General features: G+C 61.6%; 4 protein-coding genes across 4 annotated transcripts; 1 reads left to right on the forward strand and 3 right to left on the reverse strand.

Annotated features, from left to right (window-relative positions):
• Position 1: 1 nt before the first annotated feature.
• Positions 2 to 10147, reverse strand: CHLRE_13g603600v5 (uncharacterized protein). Its single transcript, XM_043069827.1, has 18 exons — positions 10063 to 10147; positions 9630 to 9701; positions 9256 to 9384; positions 8887 to 9006; positions 8361 to 8456; positions 7322 to 8106; positions 5906 to 7210; positions 5462 to 5672; positions 5266 to 5346; positions 5054 to 5158; positions 4808 to 4846; positions 4565 to 4621; positions 4380 to 4442; positions 4115 to 4133; positions 3743 to 3843; positions 2577 to 2723; positions 2300 to 2341; positions 2 to 1923 (listed from the first exon to the last, which is right to left on the reverse strand). The coding sequence occupies exons 2-18, from the start codon at positions 9675 to 9677 to the stop codon at positions 1873 to 1875; spliced, it is 3399 nt and encodes a 1132-aa protein (XP_042917790.1). The 5' UTR covers positions 9678 to 9701; positions 10063 to 10147; the 3' UTR covers positions 2 to 1872.
• Positions 10148 to 10196: 49 nt separating this feature from the next.
• On the reverse strand, positions 10197 to 12967 carry CHLRE_13g603650v5 (uncharacterized protein). The gene is made up of 3 exons (XM_043069828.1): positions 12958 to 12967; positions 11979 to 12084; positions 10197 to 11678 (listed from the first exon to the last, which is right to left on the reverse strand). The coding sequence occupies exons 2-3, from the start codon at positions 12069 to 12071 to the stop codon at positions 11511 to 11513; spliced, it is 261 nt and encodes an 86-aa protein (XP_042917791.1). The 5' UTR covers positions 12072 to 12084; positions 12958 to 12967; the 3' UTR covers positions 10197 to 11510.
• A 46-nt stretch (positions 12968 to 13013) lies between these two features.
• Positions 13014 to 16307, reverse strand: CHLRE_13g602300v5 (uncharacterized protein). Its single transcript, XM_043069798.1, has 5 exons — positions 16076 to 16307; positions 15116 to 15809; positions 14783 to 14887; positions 14359 to 14445; positions 13014 to 14055 (listed from the first exon to the last, which is right to left on the reverse strand). The coding sequence occupies exons 1-5, from the start codon at positions 16177 to 16179 to the stop codon at positions 13411 to 13413; spliced, it is 1635 nt and encodes a 544-aa protein (XP_042917792.1). The 5' UTR covers positions 16180 to 16307; the 3' UTR covers positions 13014 to 13410.
• A 91-nt stretch (positions 16308 to 16398) lies between these two features.
• On the forward strand, positions 16399 to 20507 carry CHLRE_13g602350v5 (uncharacterized protein). The gene is made up of 12 exons (XM_043069799.1): positions 16399 to 16552; positions 16709 to 16764; positions 16893 to 16970; positions 17407 to 17534; positions 17995 to 18083; positions 18283 to 18342; positions 18541 to 18647; positions 18806 to 18908; positions 19217 to 19312; positions 19536 to 19586; positions 19722 to 19796; positions 20005 to 20507. Exons 1-12 carry the CDS (start codon positions 16457 to 16459, stop codon positions 20086 to 20088), a joined length of 1023 nt encoding a protein of 340 aa, XP_042917793.1. The 5' UTR covers positions 16399 to 16456; the 3' UTR covers positions 20089 to 20507.
• Position 20508: the final 1 nt, after the last annotated feature.

The following is a 20508-nucleotide window of genomic DNA, read 5'->3' on the forward strand; positions in this document are numbered from 1 at the left end:
GGCTCTGGTCTGCGGCGCCTGTGTCCGTAGTGAGTCTGTGCAGCTCTACAGTACGGCATGGTCTGTGACATCTGGGTGCAGTGCATGCACGTCCCTGCAGATCCCACAGCAGCAGCAGCAGCAGCAGCAGCAGACTGGGTCCCTGTGTGAGCGCGTGCCTGTCCCCTCCGCAGCAGCGCGCTTCAGCGAACCCCAGTCCACCCATCACGTCACAACCCCATGCCCCAACACCACGTCGTGAGTAAGGACAGCACAGGGCTCCTATCTTAATGTCTCCAGACATTAATCGGCCTGGTCGTTTCCTAGACATTCCTCCCGGGGGCTAATGTCTGAGGTGAGACTTTGTTGGCCCGGGTTTGGGGCGGGTTTTGTCCGAATTCCTATGGAGAAGCCCCAAAACCGCCTTGTGTCCAGACAAAAGACGGCGGCGGCGGCCCGAAAACAAGATACGACCCCTGGGACAGCACAAGGGGAAAGGGACGCCACTGCCTTGACACAACAGGACACAGCGCCCATGACCCCATGTGCGTCTGGAAGTGCAGACGTCGCTTAACACCCTATCGTTTTGGGATGAGCCCCCGGAGCAAATCAGGGACGTGTAAATCGCACGGCTCACGGCCCGGCGGGGGGCATCTTGCACCAAGATTGGGCTTCCGTTGCTCTCACTCGCTCCCGCCTTTGTCGCCGCGTTCCCACACGACGCATCCATCTGTCGAGCCTACGCCAACAGCACACGGTAGGCGATAACCGGGACGACCATCTACACACACGTATTGCGGAGGAGTCTTTGTCATGCAACCACCAGCGGCATTGCACCACCAGCGGCATTAGCATTGCATACCAGCACGGGAACCAGAATCTCCAGTGCGCGTATGACTGTACCGTACCCAACAACAACTGGGATTGCAGCCCAGCAAGCTCGTGCAAGCTTGTGGACGACCCCAGGCCTGTGAACCTGGCCAACCGTACATCCGTTCTGCAGCCAACGGCCCGCCGCACATACGAAAGGGCGTTCTACTTGCATTCACTCGCTCGCGTTCAACACATATGCCCCTAAATGCGGCAATCGCAGACACGCCCGTGGTCCCTATCCATTGCCTGTCTGCCAGCATCACTGCGCCAAGCGCGCAGTACTGCTTGCGCAGTACTGCTCTCGGCTTGCCTCTAATGAATGTCCACATCTTATGATGTCTCAGCGTGCAATGGTAATACCGTACCATGCGTCATCGGTTGGTCTCGTGCCCCTGTTTTCCGCGCAGCACCAAACAAACAATAGGGCATCCCCCCATACACGTTCAACAATAGCGGTGTGTCGCATACCGGTACCGCGCAACGAGGCCATCACATAAAGTCCTTCCCTCAACGTACGAGCGAAGTATTACTGGCGGTAATGGACAGACCAATTCACAGAGTTTGTTTCCAATTCACACAGTTTGTTTGAGTATGCGACTCCTCCTCTTCACCTTCGCATGTTCTTAATAAAGTAGCTCAATAACGGCGACCCTCCCACACCCACACCCACACACCCACACCCATACCCACACACCCACACCCACACAACACTAAAAATTGTACCTCAGCAAAGCGATTGCAATTCAGATTGACGGTCACACAATGCTTTGCAACGCATCCGATGCATCCGAAATGATGAGCGACTTGTGCAGCCATTCGTATTAGGTCAGCGCATGCCCTAAAATTCGACAAGCTACGCGCCTCCCAAGCAATCGTTCGGGATGAATATCTTTCAAACCCTCATCACCACAGCACTACTGCAGCCTAACATCCGCCTCACCCAGGGCGCAGCAGCCGCTGGCTTCGGCGGGTGCCACAGCCACGTCAGACGTACGGCGGCCCCCCTGCCTCCCCGGCCTGTCACGATCCTCCGCCGTGTTCAGCATTCCGCGCCGCCGCCTCGCGAAACATCTGAAGTGGCAGGTGTGTGCAGGGGCAGGCATGTTCACGTGTGCGGAAATCAGAAAGGCACATGGAGAGAGAGAGAGAGGGCTAGCTCTGTGCGTGTGCATGTGCTGGGTGTGCGTGCGTACGCGTCACACAGGTCCAGGGGCTGGGGAGCAGGGGCCTCCTTGGGACCAAGCAGCGGACTGCGCGGCACCCAACAAGTGACAGGCACAACCCCGCCCGGCTCCGGATTGGCACGGCACGCAGCAGAGCAAGCGCACGAGCACACACGCATCAGACGCAGAAATGGATGAAGCGGGCTGTCGTGAGGAGGCACCCGGGCCTCCCCCGAACGGTTCAAACAAACGAGGCAGGCCCATCCGCATCATCAGCGGCTCACCATCTGCCGGGCCAGCAGCAGCTGCTTGACCATCTCAGCCGCCTGCGAGGCGCAAGCAACAATCCATGGCAGGTGTACGCGATAGGTAATAGCGACACCTTTCGGCGGGCGCTCGACTACAGAAACGTGCCTGGTGATTGGGTTGCGCCTGCGACACCGTAGGGGTACAGCAGCACCCAAACCATCCACCCATCCACCCACGCACCCGCCCGCCTCCCCTCGTGTACGTGCATGCTGTTCCAACAAACCACCCAGCTCACCCAACCACCCAACTCACCGCGGGCCGGCGCGGTGGGTCTGCCTGCCAGCACTGCTCCACAAGCTTCAGCAGTTTGGGCGGCCGGCGGTCGGGCGGGATGGCGTCCAGCGGCGGCCGCTCGCCGCCGCAGGCCACCCTGTAGGCCAGCCGCACCATGCTCAGCCCCTGTGGTACATATGTGTGTGTGTGTGTGTGTGTGTGTGTGTGTGTGTGTGTGTGTGTGTGTGTGTGTGTGTGTGTGTGTGTGTGTGTGTGTGTGTGTGTGTGTGTGTGTGTGTGTGCGTGTGTTAAACAAGGGGTGTCAGCTTTGTACAGCTGGAAAATGGGCTGAGCCCCCGTACGCTTGGGAGCTAATAGCGTGTAACGCCCCGTCAGAGCCTCCATGCCGCTACGACGCGCAGGCGCATCGGCTAGGGACACTCGGGTTGGGGTCGTGCGGGATTTCCCGCGCCACGCATGCGTGCCTTGTCACGTTCCCAAACACCCCAAGCCTTTCTCTAGCCTCCTGCCATACTCAACACCTCCCCGGCGCCCCACGCTCAAAGGGCTAGGCGCGGGGCGGGGGCGACCTCGGGGCTTCTCGGCATTCTGGCGCGTCGGCAGGCATGGCTCGGCAAGTCGCTCAAAACTTTCGATATACTTCCCCGCTTTGCTTGCCGCCAACATAGTTTGCCTTAGAGACTGCATATCAGCGGGCACCGGATGCTTTCCTTGCGACCTCGCGAAAGTCAATTGTCCATGGACGCGCGAAGGCACTTCTCGCTCCGCCCGAATTTTCCCTGCCACCTATTTACATGCAATAGACATTAACAAATAATAATACGTAGCACTCGCGGTTTGCGCCAGTATGCTATGTTTTGCCGACACCACGCAGCCACGCACGCACGCACGGACAGGGGTGTTCCTGGGGGGCTTCGCCCCCCCCTGGAACGCTTCGCTGGGGGGGCTCAGCCCAAAAAAACGAAACGAAAGCCCGCCCAGACGACGCCGGAGTTACTTACCGATACCGATGTGTGCGTGTGTGTGTGTGTGTGTGCATGCAAGTGTGCAGTCTTTCACAACGCGACGGGCAGGTAACACTAAGAGGACTGGACAGCTGCTTGGCATAATCTCGTTCAATAAGTTCCACACGCGGCACAGGGTGCACGCCATAGCTACACCCGCCCTCCCCCCACCCCACCCACCTGCCACGGCTCCAGCCCTGTGAGCATGGCCCACAGCAGCACCCCGAACGAGTAGGCGTCGGCGTGGTGACTCAGCACCTTGCTGGTGGCGTCAAAGCACTCTGCGAGCGACAAGATAGACAGGTAGGGAGACGTGTGAGGGTCTAATTGATGCCAATCATGCACGCTCCCCTCCGTCAAGCAGCTCAAGCGCACGGGCATGCCGACACGAAGTTAGCGAGTGCCATGTCGACGGGTGTTCTGCTTCCCTGCAGCCCTCGACAGCCACCTCTACCTGGCTGCTGCCCCTGGTCTGCTACACGCCCCGCCCCGCCCTGGCCCGCCCCGCCACGCCCCGCCACGCCATGCCCCGTCACGCCGCACGCCACACACCTGGCGCCATGTAGGGGGGCTGCGAGGAGGCGCGAGTGTGTGCGGGGTTGCATGTGGATGGAGGGGCACGGGCAAAGGACACGGGCAAAGGCCTCAGCGGAGTGCATGCATGGAACAACGACCAAGCTACTGGCTGGCTGGCTGGCTGGCTGGCTGGCGCGCACATCATCACGCACATCAGCAACGGGCCAGCGAGGCGCATGCATGGCTAGGCTGCGTGCTGCCGTATGCTGCTGCCGGTCCAGCCAGGAGCGCGCGCACCCACCGTGCCAGCTTCCGGGTGTCGAGTCACCAGGACTGAGGAGCACAGCCGCGCGAGACCAAAGTCCTGCGCTCGCACAGGGTATGCGAGACAAGTGAAACACGGCACATGTACGGGTTACTTTGCTGGTATTGCGATACAGCTAGGTGCCCAGCTAGCCAACAAGCCCAGCCAGCTCGCTAGCTCACCGACAGCTTGGCGACTTGGTTGGGGCCGTACGGATCTCCAATCAGCACATTGGCCGGCTGTGGTGTTGACATTGACAAAGCAGGAAGTCAGTCAGCGGGCAGCCGTCGGGATCAAAATCACAGCAAGTGGACTGGCAAGCAGGTGGGGACGGACGGAGCATGCCCAAACGCAGGAGCTTGCGCGCACACGCACGCCACGCCCGGCTTAACAGTATGGAGCAGGCCCTGGCTGCGGGCACGGACCTTCAAGTCTCTGTGGAGGATGGTCGGGTGGATGTATTCCTGTGACGGCCGGGGCAACAGCAGGGGCGGCGTCGCGTGGTTAGCAAATTGTAAGAACAAGCCCAAAGCCCATTGTCCGCTGGCGGTGTTGGGCCGCAAGGACAAACCCAAGGCTGCTCTGGAAACCCGCCGCATCATGCTGGAAACCAGCTGCTTCGTAGCTATGCCACAGAACGGCACGTGCAGCCGCCACGCACGCACACGCACCAGGCCTCGAGCCACGTCCACCGCGATGGCAACCACGGTGTTCATGGGCAGCAGGCGGCCGGGCGCATTCCGCATGAGCGACTCCAGGTTGGTGTCCATCAACTCCTGCGTTTTTTTTTTAATGTGGCAAAACACGCTGTTGAGTCAATCTGAAGGACAAGCAATAAAATGCAATTAGCTCCATAAAACAGCAAGAAAAGAAGCCGACCCACCATGACCAGGCAGAAGCGAGGCGGCGTCATGCATGCCGCGATCAGGCGCACCACGTTGGGGTGCGTCAACCGCGCCAGCACCTGCGCACGCATTTGATGCATGAGCGGTTGGTGATGATGGCATTCGTTCATTGTGGGCGATAGACATTCGCTTCTCTCCCACTCAAGTGCGCTTCCCTCGCGCACGCACACTCGCCTGCACTTCGTGGTGGAACGCGCAGACCAAGGCGCTGACCCCTTCGCCGCCGTCGCCGCCGCCACCGTCCCGCAGGTGGCCCTCGGCGGAGTCCTGACCGTCATCGCCGCCGCCGCCGTCAGGCGCCGCCGCCGCTGCAACCGCGGCGGCCGCCGCTGCAGTCATCAGCTTCACTGCTACGCGCTGGCCCTTATACATTCCCTCAACGACCCTGTGTGTGTGTGTGTGTGTGTGTGTGTGTGTGTGTGTGTGTGTGTGTGTGTGTGTGTGTGTGTGTGTGTGTGTGTGTGTGTGTGTGTGTCCGTTACACAGAGCAGGCCAGGAATTCAGAGCGCACACACCAGCCACGAGCACCGCGTCCCCGGCCACATCACACGTGTCAACAATTTCACACTGCATGACGGTCTGGCTTACAACAGCCCAAGCAGCCACGCACGCACGCACCTCCCAAACGAGCCGCGCCCGCGAACGACTGGTAGTAGGTGAACCTCGTCATCCTCCTCCGCCGACAGGGCGGCGGCAGCAGCTACTGCCGCTGACGGCATTGCTGCTACAGCCGCACCTGCTGTCGAGGCGCCGCCGGCAGCAGCAGCAGCTGGAGCTGACACTGGCGCCCGCTGCTGCTGCTGCTCGGCTTGGCTGCTGCAGGAGCTGTGCAGCTGATGATGGCGATTGAAGTGGCCGCCACTGCTCGTAGCAAAACCGCCGCCGCCGCCGCCGTAGCTGTCACTCGTAGTGGTCAGCTCGCCGTGCATGTGACCGCCGCCGCCGCCGTGTAGCCCAACCGCCGCTGCCGCCGCCGGAGACGAGGCCGTGCCAAGAGTGCCGGACGAAGCAAACAAGCTCTTGGCCGAAACGGCAGCGGCAGTAGCAGCACTGCTGGTGGCGCCGCCGCCACCGGCAGTAGCAGCTGCCCGTACTGCCGACAGGCCTAGGTTTACATCAGCTCGAACGGGCGTGTTTGCCGTGACTACGCACGCTCCTGCCTGTGCCGCCGCCACGTCGCCCGCACTGGTCGGCCAGTGACTGCTACTGCCGCTGTTGCCGGCAGCCCCGGCCCTGTCGCCGCCACCTGCTGCTGCCGCCGTTGCCCCCGCCGCCGCCGCGGCCGATGCTTCTACTGCCGCTACATTAAGATGTCGCGGCGGGCGAGGCACTGAAGCAGCGGCAGTAGCTGCTTCTCCGACAATCAACGACACAGCCCGCAGAGGAAGCAGTAAACCGCTGTCCTCTCCCCCGCCGCCGATAGACTGCTCGTCCCCATACCCCTCCAGTGCCGCCCCGCCGCTGCCGCCGCCCAGCCCTCGTGCAGCTGCCGCAGCTGCAGCCGCCAGCGCCGCGGCGGCGGGGTCTGACAGCATTGGTACCTCCGCACACACCTGCCTCTTGCCAGCAAGCGGGGGAGGCTGGTGCGGGTCAACTGCCGCGGCCTCAAGTTTAATCCTGCCGTGGGCCCTGCTCTCCGCGGCAGGCTGTAGCAGCACGGTCAGCATGGCTGTAGCAGCCGCCGACGCACCCGCAAACGTTGCCACGTCGCTTGTATGCTCAGCTCCCGTGCGTGCGGCCGCCTGTGCCACAGCTGTGCTAGCGGCATCAGCAGTGTTGTCACCAGCAGCCGAGCTGGCACCTAGCCCCGCGAGCATCCGGCCGCCTCCTCCGCCTCGGCCTCCATGAAGGCGGTCAGCGTCCATGCTCGGCGCGATGCCAGCAGCACTGGCGCTTCCCCACAAGACCGCCGAGGACGAGCTCCTGTTTGTATGCGTATGATACAAGATTGTCGGCTACATAGCGGGGGTGGTCATCTGGTCTGGAGTGATCACTAAAAAATCTCAGAGCGGGCTATCTAACAAGATGACTCACGTTTGGGTGTTTGTGGCTGCGTCGCCAACACCGCCGCAGCTCACAACCGATGACTCCAGTCCGCCGCCAACCCCCACGCCACTGCCTGCCGCTGCCGCCGGCGCATTCAGCACCAGGGTCCTGCGGTGCGATGGAAGCTGCTTCTGCTGCTGCTGCGCGTTGGCTGTAGCATCTACACCACCAGCAGTAGCATCACCCGACTGTTGGTGCTGCAGCACCACTACGGACAGCTGCTCATCAGCTGCTGCCGGCTGCTGCTGCTGTTGATGGCTTGCGAGCGCCCCACCGCCGAGCACAGCGCGCACCGCGCCCGAAGACAGCGAGTCCCGGCCACTGCCGTCCTCACCCCCACACCCCCTTGCTGTGGAGTCCCTGCGCTGCTGCTGCTGCTGGTGCTGGTGCTGCTGCGGCTGCTGCTTGTTGCCTTCCTCCTGATGCTCGCCGCGGCTGCTGTACACGTACTGGAGCCCCCGCGCCGCCTGCTCATCACGGCGGCCGCGGCGGCGGCGGTGCAAGAGCACAAGCGCCGCCGCCGCCGCCAGGGCCGCAGCAACCGCCACAGACCCAACCACGATCGCCGCAAGGGCCCCAGATGACAACGAGGCGCCCCCACCACTGCTCCCACTACTTGATGAGGAGGCAGGCGCCGCAGCGGCCGAGTTGTTGCTGCCGCTGCTGCTGGGCAGCGCTTGCCGAGATGTCGACAGGGCCGCCACCGCACACCCGATCAAACCCAGCCTCGCAATACAGTCATCTGTCAGCAATACCTCGCAGACGAAGTACACCTGCATGCGTGTGAACGAGCGATTAGCCGAGCAACAGGATTGGGCGGGGATCAAGAAGAGTGCGCGGGGCGGGCTGGTGCGCACCGCCGCAAGGAAATAATGCCCAGACAGCAGGGAAACATGCAGCGGAACCATTAGTACGCCGCGTCGAGATGCGGCACGCACGTGGCTAGAATATTAGCGGCTCATACATACTTCGCAGCGAAACCCCAGCTGCTGTATGTAACTGGCTGGCTAGCTAGCTGGTGACTCACGTTGATGAGGTGGATGTCCCAGCCCGTCGGGACCGTGTAGCTGAACTTGTCGAACGTCAGGCCCGACATGGCCAGGTCGTAGAAGACCCCCATGTCCTGCGCGCCACACAGCACACAGCACACGGTGTGATAGTACGGCACACACACACACACACACACACACACGCACATGCGTAAAGTGCAGAGCGTTTGGTATATGGCCAGTCGCCCCCTTGCTGCTGCTGATGATGCTGATCGTGCGCGCGCAGCATCGAGTCGCCCCGGTGGTGGCGGTGCATCTGTATTACTTGCTGGTGACAGGCAACGTGTGGCCCGCATACCAGGTAGCTAGCTAGCTAGAACACATGACACAGCAGCAGTAGATTTACGCGCACACACACACAGTGTTCTCCACCGTGCTCCTTGCTTGATGCATGCTGCGCATCTTGCTTGCATGCACATATGCTCAATCGCACCCATCCACACATGGCCCCGCCGTTTGCTCGATCGCTCCCCGCAAAAGTGAGATTTGTAGGCTCGCGCTTACCGGCCAGCAGCGGTCCAGCACAGGTGCGGTGGGGTCGGGCGAGCAACTGGGGTCGACGGGAATGCGGTCTCCGGTGTTGTTGCCCGGGATGCCGGCCGGTCGCATCAGCGTCTGGACGGACTGCAAACATCATTCACATCCATACACAAACGGCATGCGGTAAGCACTTCCTTACTAATACATATACGTGCACACACACGCAGCGCAGGTGATTCGCAGCAAGTTACACGCATGCACCTTCCTAGAGTTCCTACCTCAACAACCTGACATAACTTGTGCTGCAGCATTCATCACACAGTCGCTAGCTAGCTAGCCAGCTAGCACCCACCCACTGCCGCCCACTGCCGCCCACTGCCTCCGCCCACGCACCAGCAGTCTGAACCTGGGCGGGTAGCACACCCGGTTGACCAGCACGCTGTCGTTGATGTACAGCAGCGGCCGCAGGGCCTCAGGCTCCGGATCCGAGTTGGCGAGCAGGTCGATGCCGGGGGCTTGGTTCTGCGAGTTATCAAATTGCATGCAGGTGAATGAAGAAAATGTGAGCGGTGGCTGAAAGGTCGGGCAGATGATGATAGGACGGATGAGAGGTGCAGGCGCAAGCTCAATTATTCATGTATGTGCAACCACTAAATCGTGCCGAGTGCATGCACAACTGCGATTGCTCCGCGTGCGTTCTTACGGTTCTTGGTTGTGCCGCATGTGCATGCACCGCCGTCACACGCCGCCACCATGCCACGAATCACCTGATTCCCTGCCCTGAAGTTTTGCAACACGACATGCTCCACACTCATGACGCCTTGGCCCACGAGCTTAATCTGCGGCCGATGTCAAGAAGAGTCTGAGTCTTCCGTAAGCATGCGACTACCACCGGAGTGTGAAAACACCCAGCAGGGATTTGCAGACTTGGTCATGTCATGGAAGGACCAGCAAACGGCGCGGGTTTCTCCACACCGCCACATACATGCCGCTCCCGGAGCTGACAATGAAGCAGCCGCAAGGTGAAGTAAAACGCAGTCACTTACGGCTAAGGTGATACGAGACTAGCCGAAGAGGGCAAACGAAAGAGCACACGCAGTACCAGCGCCGGCACGCACCTGACACGCAAACCAGCCCCTCCCAACGCAGGCTCCGAACGCATACCGCCTACCCATCATCATTTTGAACATAAGAACTTGCCTTGCCAGTTACAAAACCCAAGTCGAGCACCGGGCGAACGGTACTGCCGTCAGCTCTCTGGCCGCGCAGATGCAGTCGACTTGCGACAACGACACCAGGGAAGCCATCCCAGCTCGCCTCCGTCATGAATATGTCGTTTGTAATAATTACAACACGACTTAGGGTGCGGCTCGCGTTGGCTGCCACCAGGGCAAGAACAAGTTCGCGAGCTGTCGAAGCCGCAGCGGGAGCCAGCTCCACAGAAGCTGATGCATCTGCTGCTGCAAGATTCAGGCAAACAGCTGCAAGAAACAGAGCTGCCCGCGAGGACAACGACTTGCGAGGGCTGTGCTCTTCTCCAATAGGAACACGCATTGTTAAAAAGCGGCGCCTACAAATTCCATGAATGCAAAGGGCTCAGCGCTAATACTTAAGCAAAGTGCTCAGCGCTCAGAGCGCCTCTCGCGCTCTCGTCTTATCAGTGCCATAAAAAGGCTGCTAGAGTGATGTGAGGTATTCACATGTAGCGAAGGGTACTTGTCGCATGACTGTGCGGCTGCGAACTGAGCATATATCATCTTGCGTAGCAGGCGTTCTCCGAGATTCAGGAAGTAGTTATGTTGTCATCGCTGCTAACTTATAATCGCTGTGTGCAGGCCGAAACTGTGCCGACAGGTGCCAGTTACGAAGACCAAGTCGAACATCCAGCCATGCAGCCAGTCGAATTAATGCATCGCACACATCATGTCTCTGTGACGTAGCGCGATGTCTACGCGGGATAAATCCAGGCTACGATGTACACGCTTGCGCGCCGGTGTTGCGCGTCCCGCCGTGTCCCGCTCGACAATCCGAGGCTCCGACTCCTCGCCCCGTTTCCATGCCCCCACCGCCATCAAACTCCCCACAGCGAGGAACTCAGCAACCTCCGGAGCCTGGCCACCTGGACCGCAGACGCCGGGGCCGCAGACGCCGGGGACCCTTACTCCGCCCTTGCTTACGGCCGGACAAGGCAGCTACAGGCAGCAGCAGCACCAGCAGCAGCAGCAATCTGCCGCCGCTGTTGTCCTGTGTTGTCTCAAGCCACGCACCACCACCAGAATCGCCTTGCGACACTTTGCCAGGGCAGCCCACGGCCGTTGAGCTCTGCCACGTCAGCAGCCCGGGAGCCATCCCGCCCCGCCCCCCCTGCGTCACTCCATGCCCATGGCTGCTCACCGCTCTGTTCGCTCCAGCCCCCAAGCCGGGTTAGCAGGCCAGACCCAGAGGCGCCAAAGCCTCAGGGCAAGCAAGCAAGCCACCAAGGGAGGCACGTGTGCAAACCCTGCCCTGCCCGAATGCATCCCCAACCTTCACACACACCTTCACACGCCTCCTCGCCCACTCCTCCACCAGTCCACCCCACCTCCACACCCGCACCCGCCAACCCACTCCTCCACCCCACCTCCACACCCGCACCCTCCGCCCCCACTCTACGGCCGCCGCCCGCCGCTGAGCGGCGTGGTGCCGATGGGCTTGACCTCTGTGATGTCGCTGTTGCGGATGAAGTCCGCCCAGTGCTTGGGCATCAGGTTGGCCAGTGTGACGGGGTCGGCGCCGTTGCGCAGCGCCACCTCCAGCATCACCACGTCGAACAGGACCTGAGGGAAGAGGAGGGGAGAGAGAAAGTGTGTGTGTGTGTTCAAGAGCACGAGGAAAACATGTGTGTGAGTGAAATTTGAACAGTGGCTTGGAGCCCCTCTCCCACTCAACCCCTAACCCGCTCCAGTCCCATACCCACATACATCGCCAATCCTGCCCCCCTCCTCCCGCTGCCCCCACCCCCTCGAACTTGCGCTTCCATCCCATAACCTTCTTGCTTCAGGCTGTCTCACGGGCTTGTGGAAGCAATCCCTCCAAACCACTCCCCGCCCTCTCCTCCTCGCTCCCCCGCCGCCCACCTGCTCCACGGCCGCGCGTGTCTTGACCAGCTTGGGCTCCAGCGCCGTGGCCACCGCCTCCGACTCCTCCGCCGCCAGCCACACCTGCCACATCCACCCTTGTGCACTGTTGTTTCACATTTTCATACGTGCATGTTGCCTGACCTATTTGCAATGCAGACACGAGCAGGGAGCCATGTTGCCAGCCCTCACAGTGCCTTCAGTGCCCCTGCACGCCTGGACAGGGGGGGTGGGGTTCTTGCCGCCCAGGCATGACCACCCACCCCACCTGCCACACCCACCCTTGTGCACTGTTGTTTCACATTTTCATATGTGCATGTTGCCTGACCTATTTGCAATGCAGACACGAGCAGGGAGCCATGTTGCCAGCCCTCACAGTGCCTTCAGTGCCCCTGCACGCCTGGACAGGGGGGGTGGGGTCCTTGCCGCCCAGGCATCACCACCCACCCCACCTGCCACACCCACCCTTGTGCACTGTTGTTTCACATTTTCATATGTGCATGTTGCCTGACCTATTTGCAATGCAGACACGAGCAGGGAGCCATGTTGCCAGCCCTCACAGTGCCTTCAGTGCCCCTGCACGCCTGGACAGGGGGGGTGGGGTCCTTGCCGACCAGGCATGACCACCCACCCCACCTGCCACACCCACCCTTGTGCACTGTTGTTTCACATTTTCATATGTGCATGTTGCCTGACCTATTTGCAATGCAGACACGAGCAGGGAGACCTGAAGCCTAAAACAAAGCCTGTTGTCACACAACCTGGGGGGCGTCAGCGCAGGCACTGCTGCCATGAGCATTCGCAGTGCGGACGCGACCCAGGCCCAGCCAGCCAGCGACTGGCGCAGGTGCAGAAGGGGAGTGCGGAGCGCCCCCATGTCCACCTGCTGGCGCACGTAGGCGGTCAGCGGCTGCAGTTGGAATACCCACAGCGGAGGTGAGGCGGTGCTGCCCACCCTGGCGCGGTACGGCAGGCCCACCGTAAACTGGGATGCCGCTGGCACTAGGGAGGCTGGGGAGGGGATCGGCTGCGCTTTTTTTAGGCTTCATCCTTTACAGGGTTGACCAGGGTGTGTGACAACAACACCCCCAGCCGGGGTGCGGACCACAGGCGCTCCAACCCACACCCACACGGGCTTAGGTAGGCATCCCATGCCTCTTGCCGGTCCCCCAACATTGTCAGTAATAAGTGCACGTCATGACTTGAGCGGTGGACTCAGGGTTCAGGGACACGGCAAGGACGAGCGGCAATGCGCAGCCACGCATAACATACGCTAAAAAAAAGGCATCGGGAGAGCGCTGTGTGCTGCTGCATAAACCCTGGCTGCAGGCATGCTCCTTGGAGACATCGCAAGCCTGGGATTCCAGCACGAGGTTCTGCTTGCGTATGCAGTGCGCCTCCTTCTCCTTGAGTCCTTTCCGCACGACCGCGATCATGGCTGGGCCTCCTGACCGGCCTCAGCGCCGTTCCCCTCTGCCACTCCTGCCTCTCCCGCTCCCTCTCCCTTCTCCTTCTCCTCCTCCGCCTCCGCCTCCGACTCCGACTCCGGCTGGGGCCGCAGCAGCGCCGCCATCCCTGCCACCAGCCCTCCCCCGCCGGTCCCCCCTGCCGCCACCCCCTCGCCCGTCTTTTCAATCACAGCCACGTAGATGGGGCCCCAGCCGCCGCGGTCGGGCAGGCAGATGGCCCCATGCCGTGTTGCCTCCATTCCTGTCACCTTGACCCACTCCGCCGCCGCCGCCACGTCAGCCCCTTGCCCCGTCCCCGCCACGCCTGCCCCTGTCGCAGCTCCCGCTCCTCCTCCTCCAGGTCTCCCTGCCGGAACGCCCACCGCCAACACCTCCGCAAGCTCCGCCTGCAGGACCTCCAGTGCCGGCAGCACCCGTGCCGCAGCGGCGCCGCCGCCGCCGCCACCTGCGGCTGCGGCTGCTGAGCCAGCCGCGCCCACGGCCCCGCCAGCGTTACAGCGGCGCAGCAGGCGCTCCACGACGTCGTCATTCTGCAGCGCGGCGATGGAGCATGTGGAGTACACCAGCCGGCCGCCCACCCGCAGCGCGCGCATGGCCGCCAGGCACAGCTGCGTGAGTGAGAGTTGCAGTGGCGAGTGAGGGTGTGGAAAACACTGGCATCATGTTATCATGTCCATCCAACAAGGGCTCAGTCCACAGGAGCCGCAGCCGGTTGGCAAGCAGACGGCCGGGTCCATCTGGGTCGGAATGGGAGGACGTTCGTCCCTATGCCTGGTACAGCAAAGGAAGAAAGGGCTGCTGCTTGTACCTATTGATGCAAGGTGCAACCCGCACCATGTACCCGCCTGCGTGCTCTGTCCCAAAGCCCCCAAGCCACCCTCTGCCCCATCCCATCACTTCACCCTGCCCACCTGCAGCTGCTCGTCCGCGATGCGCTTGCAGCCCTCCAGGCTCCAGTCCGAGGCCGAGATGACGCCGCGCGAGGTGGTGGCGGCTTGCTGCGCGTTTGCCAGGTGCACATGGGACAGGAGGGCTAATGACCGGAGCTGAGGAGCTAACGGCAAGGGCCCATGTCCCTTGTACCGGTCTGGAACACAGCGCCTTCTCCAAATACACGGCCTGCTCGCGGTCCTGACCCATCCTGGAGCTTGGACCAGCAGCCCACATAGTGCACCCTTCTTATGGGGCGCGCACACTGCTACGAGTAACCATGCCGCATGCCGCAATCCTCACCCGCCGCCCATCCGCCCCTCCTCCAAGCTTCACCACACCGCACAGCTGCCCCCCGTCCCCGCCCCGCCTTCACCTCGGCCGCCGGCTCCATCTCTGCCGCACCTGCATCACGTGTCGGTCTGACGAGCAGGGCGCATCCACCAGCACCCGGTCGTAGGTGGCGCCTTGGTTGCGGCCCCAGTAGGTGTGGCCGGCGTAGTTGAGCGTCTGTGGCAAATGCAACAGATTAGCGGCATCAGTGACCGGGGTGGAAAGCGCAGACGCTGAACAAAGTTGTGCAGCCTGGATGCATCAACACAAAATGCCGAAAGCACTTCCACTGGTTGACACCATCCCTTGGACAGCACCCCTCAGTTGCGCTATACACATCCAAGCCAGCCATCCTTGTTCCCAATCCCACGCGGAATCATTGTTATGCCCCCACTGGCTTCTTACCTCGATGTTCGCCCTGGAGTGAGGCGGCACGTACTCCTCAATTACCCGCTGCAGCCGAGCCAGCCGCTGCCGGTCCGGCTCATTGCACACCAGCTTGCCTGGCCCCAGCGGCAGACGCGGCAGCGGCAGCTGATGAGGTGCTGCCTCTGCCGCCGACCCAGACACTGAGACGCCGCCGGGGGTCTTCCCTCCTGTCCCGCTCTCTCTCCCGATGCTGCCTGGCTGCTCGGCGTTTGCCGCCTCCACGGGCACCGCGGGAGCTGGCGCGGGCGGCGCAGGCACCAAAGCGCCCGGCCCAAACAGCCGCTGCGCGATGAGGCACGCCTTGCCGCCGGGGGCTGCGCACATGTCCAGCGCGGCGTGGCCCCTGCGCGGCGCCAGCAGCAGCACCGGCATCACTGATGCCAGATCCATCCAGTACCAGCAGCGCAGGGCCGACCCAGGGTCCAGGGGTGGGGGCGGATAGGGGCTGGATGGTTTTGTGCCCGGGCCCCGGCACAGCGTGCTCAGCACGCCGCCCAGGCTCAGCAGAGGCACCAAGCCAGCAGCATTGGATGCCGTGGTGATGGATGAGGAGGAGGCAGAGGCAGCTGCGGAGGCTGCATCGCCAGAGTCAGCGGGCGTGCCCACAAAGGCGTTCACCACCGCGGCGTGCTGGGTGGGCTTCAGCAGCGCGGCCTGCAGCGCCGGCCACCTGCGATGCACGTAGAGGTTGTCCGCATTAAAATGACTGAACAAGCAACACTGTTGTGAAGGGGAACGCGGCAGCAGGTCGGCTGACCGTACCGTGCGGGACTGGGCTGACACAAATGCGGGGAGGGTGTCGGGAGGGTGTGTGCCGCCGCCGCCAAACTCGCTCATGCGCGCGTAAACCCTTCCGTCAACGTCCTACTAACGTTTACCCGACCCCTTCATTCCATGAGCGAGCTACGGTGGTCAGCAGATGAAATCCATACGCACCGTGGTCCATAAAGCTTGCGAAAGCACTTGTCGAGCTCCTGACTCGTGTCCTGAAGCCGCGCTTTGCCGCGATGGCCCTTGGCATATGTCTTCGACGATTTCATATTGGCAATAGTCACTTGCCGTGACTATATGGTCGCAGCTAAGCTTCGGCTATGACCACATTACGTGAGGATTATATCAAGTCAGTGAAATTGAAGAAGAATGGAGTAAATTAGAGTTTTCAGGTTTGACGTTCGTTGAAATCGCCCCAATGAAGCGATCGCAAGTGTCGATCGTTGCTTGGGAAGGGATTTCATGTCCTCCCAGTTGAATACTACGTATTAGTATAGTCACAAGCCCACGCAGACATCGACAACTGTAGACGCGTGACCTCGCAGAATGATGCTAAAGCAGCGCCCTCAAGTCGCGAGCGCTGGCCAGTCGCGCCGCGCTACTAGGTCCTGCTCGCGTGTGGTGTGCTCTGCTCAGACTACGGTGAGCAACAAACGCCGAACGTGCAGCGCGCCGACGAGCTCGCCTTTCGCTGCGACACGAGCGGAATGCAGCGGCCCAAATGCTTCAACGCTCTTTCCTACAACGGATTTGTAGAAATCGGCATAAACTTAGTCTGGGTCGTGTGACCACGCGCAGATGTCTGGCGAGGTCACCATCCGTCGTCGCCCCCCTCACGGACTAGAGACCCAGCCGTGAGTCGCGAAGGCGGGGTTTCTTGAACGGGCTGAAGGGGCACTGGGAGCAGCAGGGTAAGTGCAGGGGGGGGATCCAGTGCATGCCACATTGAACCCCACCCCCCGCCTTGGCTGATGTGCTGCAGATGCGGCCCGCACGCCTTCCGTGTGGGTGGTCTGCCTGATGAGAACAAGCCCCAGAATATCCTGGAGGAGATCGTCTGGTGCGTCTAGCCGCCGAAAAGCTAGACAGCATGGACGGGAGGGAGGTTGATGGACCATCAGTACGTTCGCGGGGACGTGCTCGTCAAGGAGAAAGCAGGGCCTGGGAGGTCTGGGCGGGGAAAGCGGATGGCTACCACGCTGTGCCACGCCTCGCGTTGGGCTCGCCCTCATGATGGCGGGGGGGGGGCAGCGCAGTAAGTGTGGAATGGGCATGACAACATAGGCCGTGTCGTGAACGACACTGACTGCTCATGTGCGACTCCCAGTACTGGTCAGCCGCAGGGCGCAGGGCTGTGTTGCCTGGATGGATGCCCGCGCGGCATTCAGCTACGCGTGCGGTGGGGCCAGCACTTGAGCTCTGTGCATGCTCGCCGCACTCCCAACCTGTGATGTCGCCCGCCTTTCCTCTCCTACGCACCTCTCCTGCATCCCTAGGTGGAAGGCGCGCGAGGTGGAGGTGATGCGCGACAAGCAGCCCCTGGCGCTGCTGCAGGGCCTAGCAAAGAAGATGGACCCGCCGCGCGACTTCCGCGCCGCTATTGCGGCCAAGGCCAAGGAAACGGGTGCGTCAGGTGGTGGCTTCCTTTAGGGGGCCGTGGGGCGGGAGGGGGCAGTGGCGCAAGTTAATCGGTAGGGAAGGGGAAGGGGGGGCAACCAGGACCCAAAGCAAGCCAACCGAGTGAACCGAAACCCGCCAGCCCTACCCAGAGTGCGGAGGTCGTGTGGCTTGAACCTGTGGGCCTTGGGCGCCCTTCTGGAGGAGGCAGGAAAGCGAAAGGATCAGAGGGGTCTTCAGGTTCAGTCAAGGGACACGTGGACACGAGGGAAGGCATTTGGGAGGGGGCCAGGGGGCCAGGGGACCTTGGAAATTAGTTGGCCGCAGGTGACATGAGGCTGTTTGGGCTAGGGCTAGGTACGCAGCACAATGTTCTGTCATAATTCTCAAATCACCCTCTTATAATAAGCCTGTGGCTTCGAGTCATCTCATATTTCACTTCGCGAACCACACCGCCTACCCTGCAGGTCGCCCCGGCCTGATCGCCGAGGTGAAGAAGGCCTCCCCGTCCAAGGGCGTCATCCAGCCCGACTTTGACCCCGTGCGCATCGCCAAGGTGGGGATTGGGAAAGGAGGTTGGGCTGGGATTGGCAGCGCGGTAGGGCAGCGTGGTGTGCAGCTGAGGGCTCTGGGTAGCACAGCAGGATGTGGCATTGGTGTGGGCGCGGGCCCAGACAGTCGACGTGCATCATGTTCGTGACACCCAAGGCGCCAACGTGGAGCATATCTTGATGTTGCATCCTTTCCCTCCGCAGTCGTACGAGGCTGGCGGTGCTGCGTGCCTGTCGGTGCTGACCGATGAGAAGTTCTTCCAGGTAGGACAGGGGACAGCAGCCTGGTAGACTGACAGCGCCGGGGCCTGTCGGGCTGCACCCGTACCTGTATGCGCATATGCTTGTCATGGCCCTGCAGAGGCCCGTGTCACGAACTTTGCGATCCTCACGGACCTCCATCCCACGTGTCATCCCTGCGCAACTACCCCGCTTTTATTGCGGTGTATCAACCCACCACAGGGCTCCTTCCAGAACCTGACCAAGATCCGCGCTGCCGGCGTGACCTGCCCGCTGCTGTGCAAGGAGTTCATCGTGGAGGCCTACCAGGTGTTCAAGGCCCGTGCCAGGTGCGGGTCTGCGGGAGGCAAGGCAAGGTTGCAGGCCACTACCAAGGGGTGGCGGCTTGGGGTGTCGGTCGCCGCGGAGCCAACTCAGTTCGCAGCAAGCCCCACCTCGGTTGTTCATCATTGCAACCAACCAACATATGTTCCTCCTCTCTGCACAGCGGCGCCGATGCCATCCTGCTGATCGCTGCAGTCCTGCCCAACGCCGACCTGGCCTACTTCATGAAGGCGGCGCAGAACCTGGGCATGACCTGCCTTATCGAGGTGAGCCATGGGCGCGTGTGTGTGCGCGCCAGGATCGTAAGGGCATGGAGGAGGGGAACGAGGCCGGATAGAGGGTGATGGAACGCTGGAGGGAAGTTGCTGAGTACAGGATGCTTGGGCACTAGGAAATGCATGTTGAAGGTGGGGACTTGGCATGGCGGATCGGGCGGAGTGGGCTGCGCGGTGAGCTGCACGGGGGCATCGTTGGGCGTCAGCAGCGACTTGGTTCGCCCACACTGTAGTGCATGTGTGCCTCAGCGCCATCCTGGTGCCTTGCCGCTCATCGCCGCCCTGTATCACGCTCGCAGGTGCACACCGAGGGCGAGCTAGCTCGTGTGCTGGAGCTGCCGGACGTGGAGAAGCACTTGCTGGGTATCAACAACCGCGACCTGGGCACTTTCAAAGTCAGTAGGGAAAGAGGAGGCAGGCGGATGGGGGACTGGAGAGGAGGAGGGAAGAGGCTGTGCGTGCCAAAACCCAAGCCGCGATGTATTATTTTCTAAGCCAGCTTGTGCAGCTGGTGGGGGCAAGGTGTGCTTAGCATCGCAAGCTTGTCAAGCCCGTCGCTGCTTTCTCGCGGACTTCCTGACGCCCGACTGCTACGCACCGTCTGCGGTACACCTGCAGGTGGACCTGAACGTGACCAAGCGCATCATGGACAGCGAGTGGGGCCAGCAGGTGTGCGGGGCGGGTGTGCCATGGGTGAAAGCATCTTGGAAGCTGAGCACCGCCAAGACTCTGCGCGCTAACCATGCCGTGTGTTGTCTGGACATGCATTTGCATCTATGCAACACGACACACCAACCACCGCAGGTCAAGGAGCGGGGCATCATCATGGTGGGCGAGAGCGGCATCTTCACGCCCGAGGACGTGGCCTTCGTACAACAGGTGGGTGGGGTTGCTGTACCAGCTTTGTGGGCGAGCGCAGGTTTGGACGGTGGCAGGAAGTTGGGCCACGTGCAAAGCGCTAGGACGTCTCCAATGGTGTAGGCACCGCACTTGTGGACACCTCAGCTGATCTCATCTGCACGGAATTCACTGTACTGCATCACCGCCAAACACCCCGGCCCCCGCTGCTTGTGCCGTTTGCCCCCAGGCGGGCTGCGGCGCCATCCTGGTGGGCGAGTCCATTGTGAAGCAGGGCGACATCGTGGCCGGCGTCAAGGCGCTGCTGGCGTAAGCAGACTGGCGTTAGGTGGAGAGGAAGATGTAGAAAGGCGGGTGGCGAAGCCAGGAGAGGGAGGAGTCGAAGCAGGAGGTCGGTGACTTGGAAGCAGCAGGAGCTGTGTAGCGGGTGATAGGGGCGTGAGCAAAGAGTCACCTCGATCGGCAGGAATCGATGAGACAGGTCTGTTGGCCTGGAAAGAGACACGCGGCAGTGTTCGGAGGGGACCAGGATTACGACCTGGCAGTTGAGGAAGCCGCAAGGCATCTGTATCGAGTGCACTCCGCAAAGAACGAAGGGCGGGTTACTGACAGGCAGTCTGCATCTCGAGTGATGGGGACGTGACCCTAATGGGAGGAGTCTGTGAGCGTTTGGTATATTAGGATGAGGAAGGGGAAGCTGCTTTTGGTGATATGTAATGTTCGGTCTGACACA

This window comes from Chlamydomonas reinhardtii, chromosome 13 (genome assembly GCF_000002595.2).
Source record: "Chlamydomonas reinhardtii strain CC-503 cw92 mt+ chromosome 13, whole genome shotgun sequence".
Lineage (NCBI taxonomy): Eukaryota > Viridiplantae > Chlorophyta > Chlorophyceae > Chlamydomonadales > Chlamydomonadaceae > Chlamydomonas > Chlamydomonas reinhardtii.

Coding starts and splice junctions, on each gene's coding strand:
- CHLRE_13g603600v5 (XM_043069827.1), bottom strand. CDS start 9,677: ATGAGTGTGGAGCATGTCGTGTTGCAAAACTTCAGGGCAGGGAATCAG. Junction 8,457..8,886: donor TGCTGGACCGCTGCTGGCCG/GTAAGCGCGAGC, acceptor TGTGGCGCGCAG/GACATGGGGGTCTTCTACGA. Junction 2,342..2,576: donor ACCCACCGCGCCGGCCCGCG/GTGAGTTGGGTG, acceptor TGCGCCTCGCAG/GCGGCTGAGATGGTCAAGCA.
- CHLRE_13g603650v5 (XM_043069828.1), bottom strand. CDS start 12,071: ATGTGGCAGGTGTGGCTGGCGGCGGAGGAGTCGGAGGCGGTGGCCACG. Junction 11,679..11,978: donor CACGCGCGGCCGTGGAGCAG/GTGGGCGGCGGG, acceptor CTCTTCCCTCAG/GTCCTGTTCGACGTGGTGAT.
- CHLRE_13g602300v5 (XM_043069798.1), bottom strand. CDS start 16,179: ATGAAATCGTCGAAGACATATGCCAAGGGCCATCGCGGCAAAGCGCGG. Junction 14,446..14,782: donor CAGACCGACACGTGATGCAG/GTGCGGCAGAGA, acceptor GCAAACGCGCAG/CAAGCCGCCACCACCTCGCG. Junction 14,056..14,358: donor TCGCGGACGAGCAGCTGCAG/GTGGGCAGGGTG, acceptor TCACTCACGCAG/CTGTGCCTGGCGGCCATGCG.
- CHLRE_13g602350v5 (XM_043069799.1), top strand. CDS start 16,457: ATGATGCTAAAGCAGCGCCCTCAAGTCGCGAGCGCTGGCCAGTCGCGC. Junction 16,765..16,892: donor CACGGACTAGAGACCCAGCC/GTGAGTCGCGAA, acceptor GATGTGCTGCAG/ATGCGGCCCGCACGCCTTCC. Junction 19,587..19,721: donor ACAGCGAGTGGGGCCAGCAG/GTGTGCGGGGCG, acceptor CAACCACCGCAG/GTCAAGGAGCGGGGCATCAT.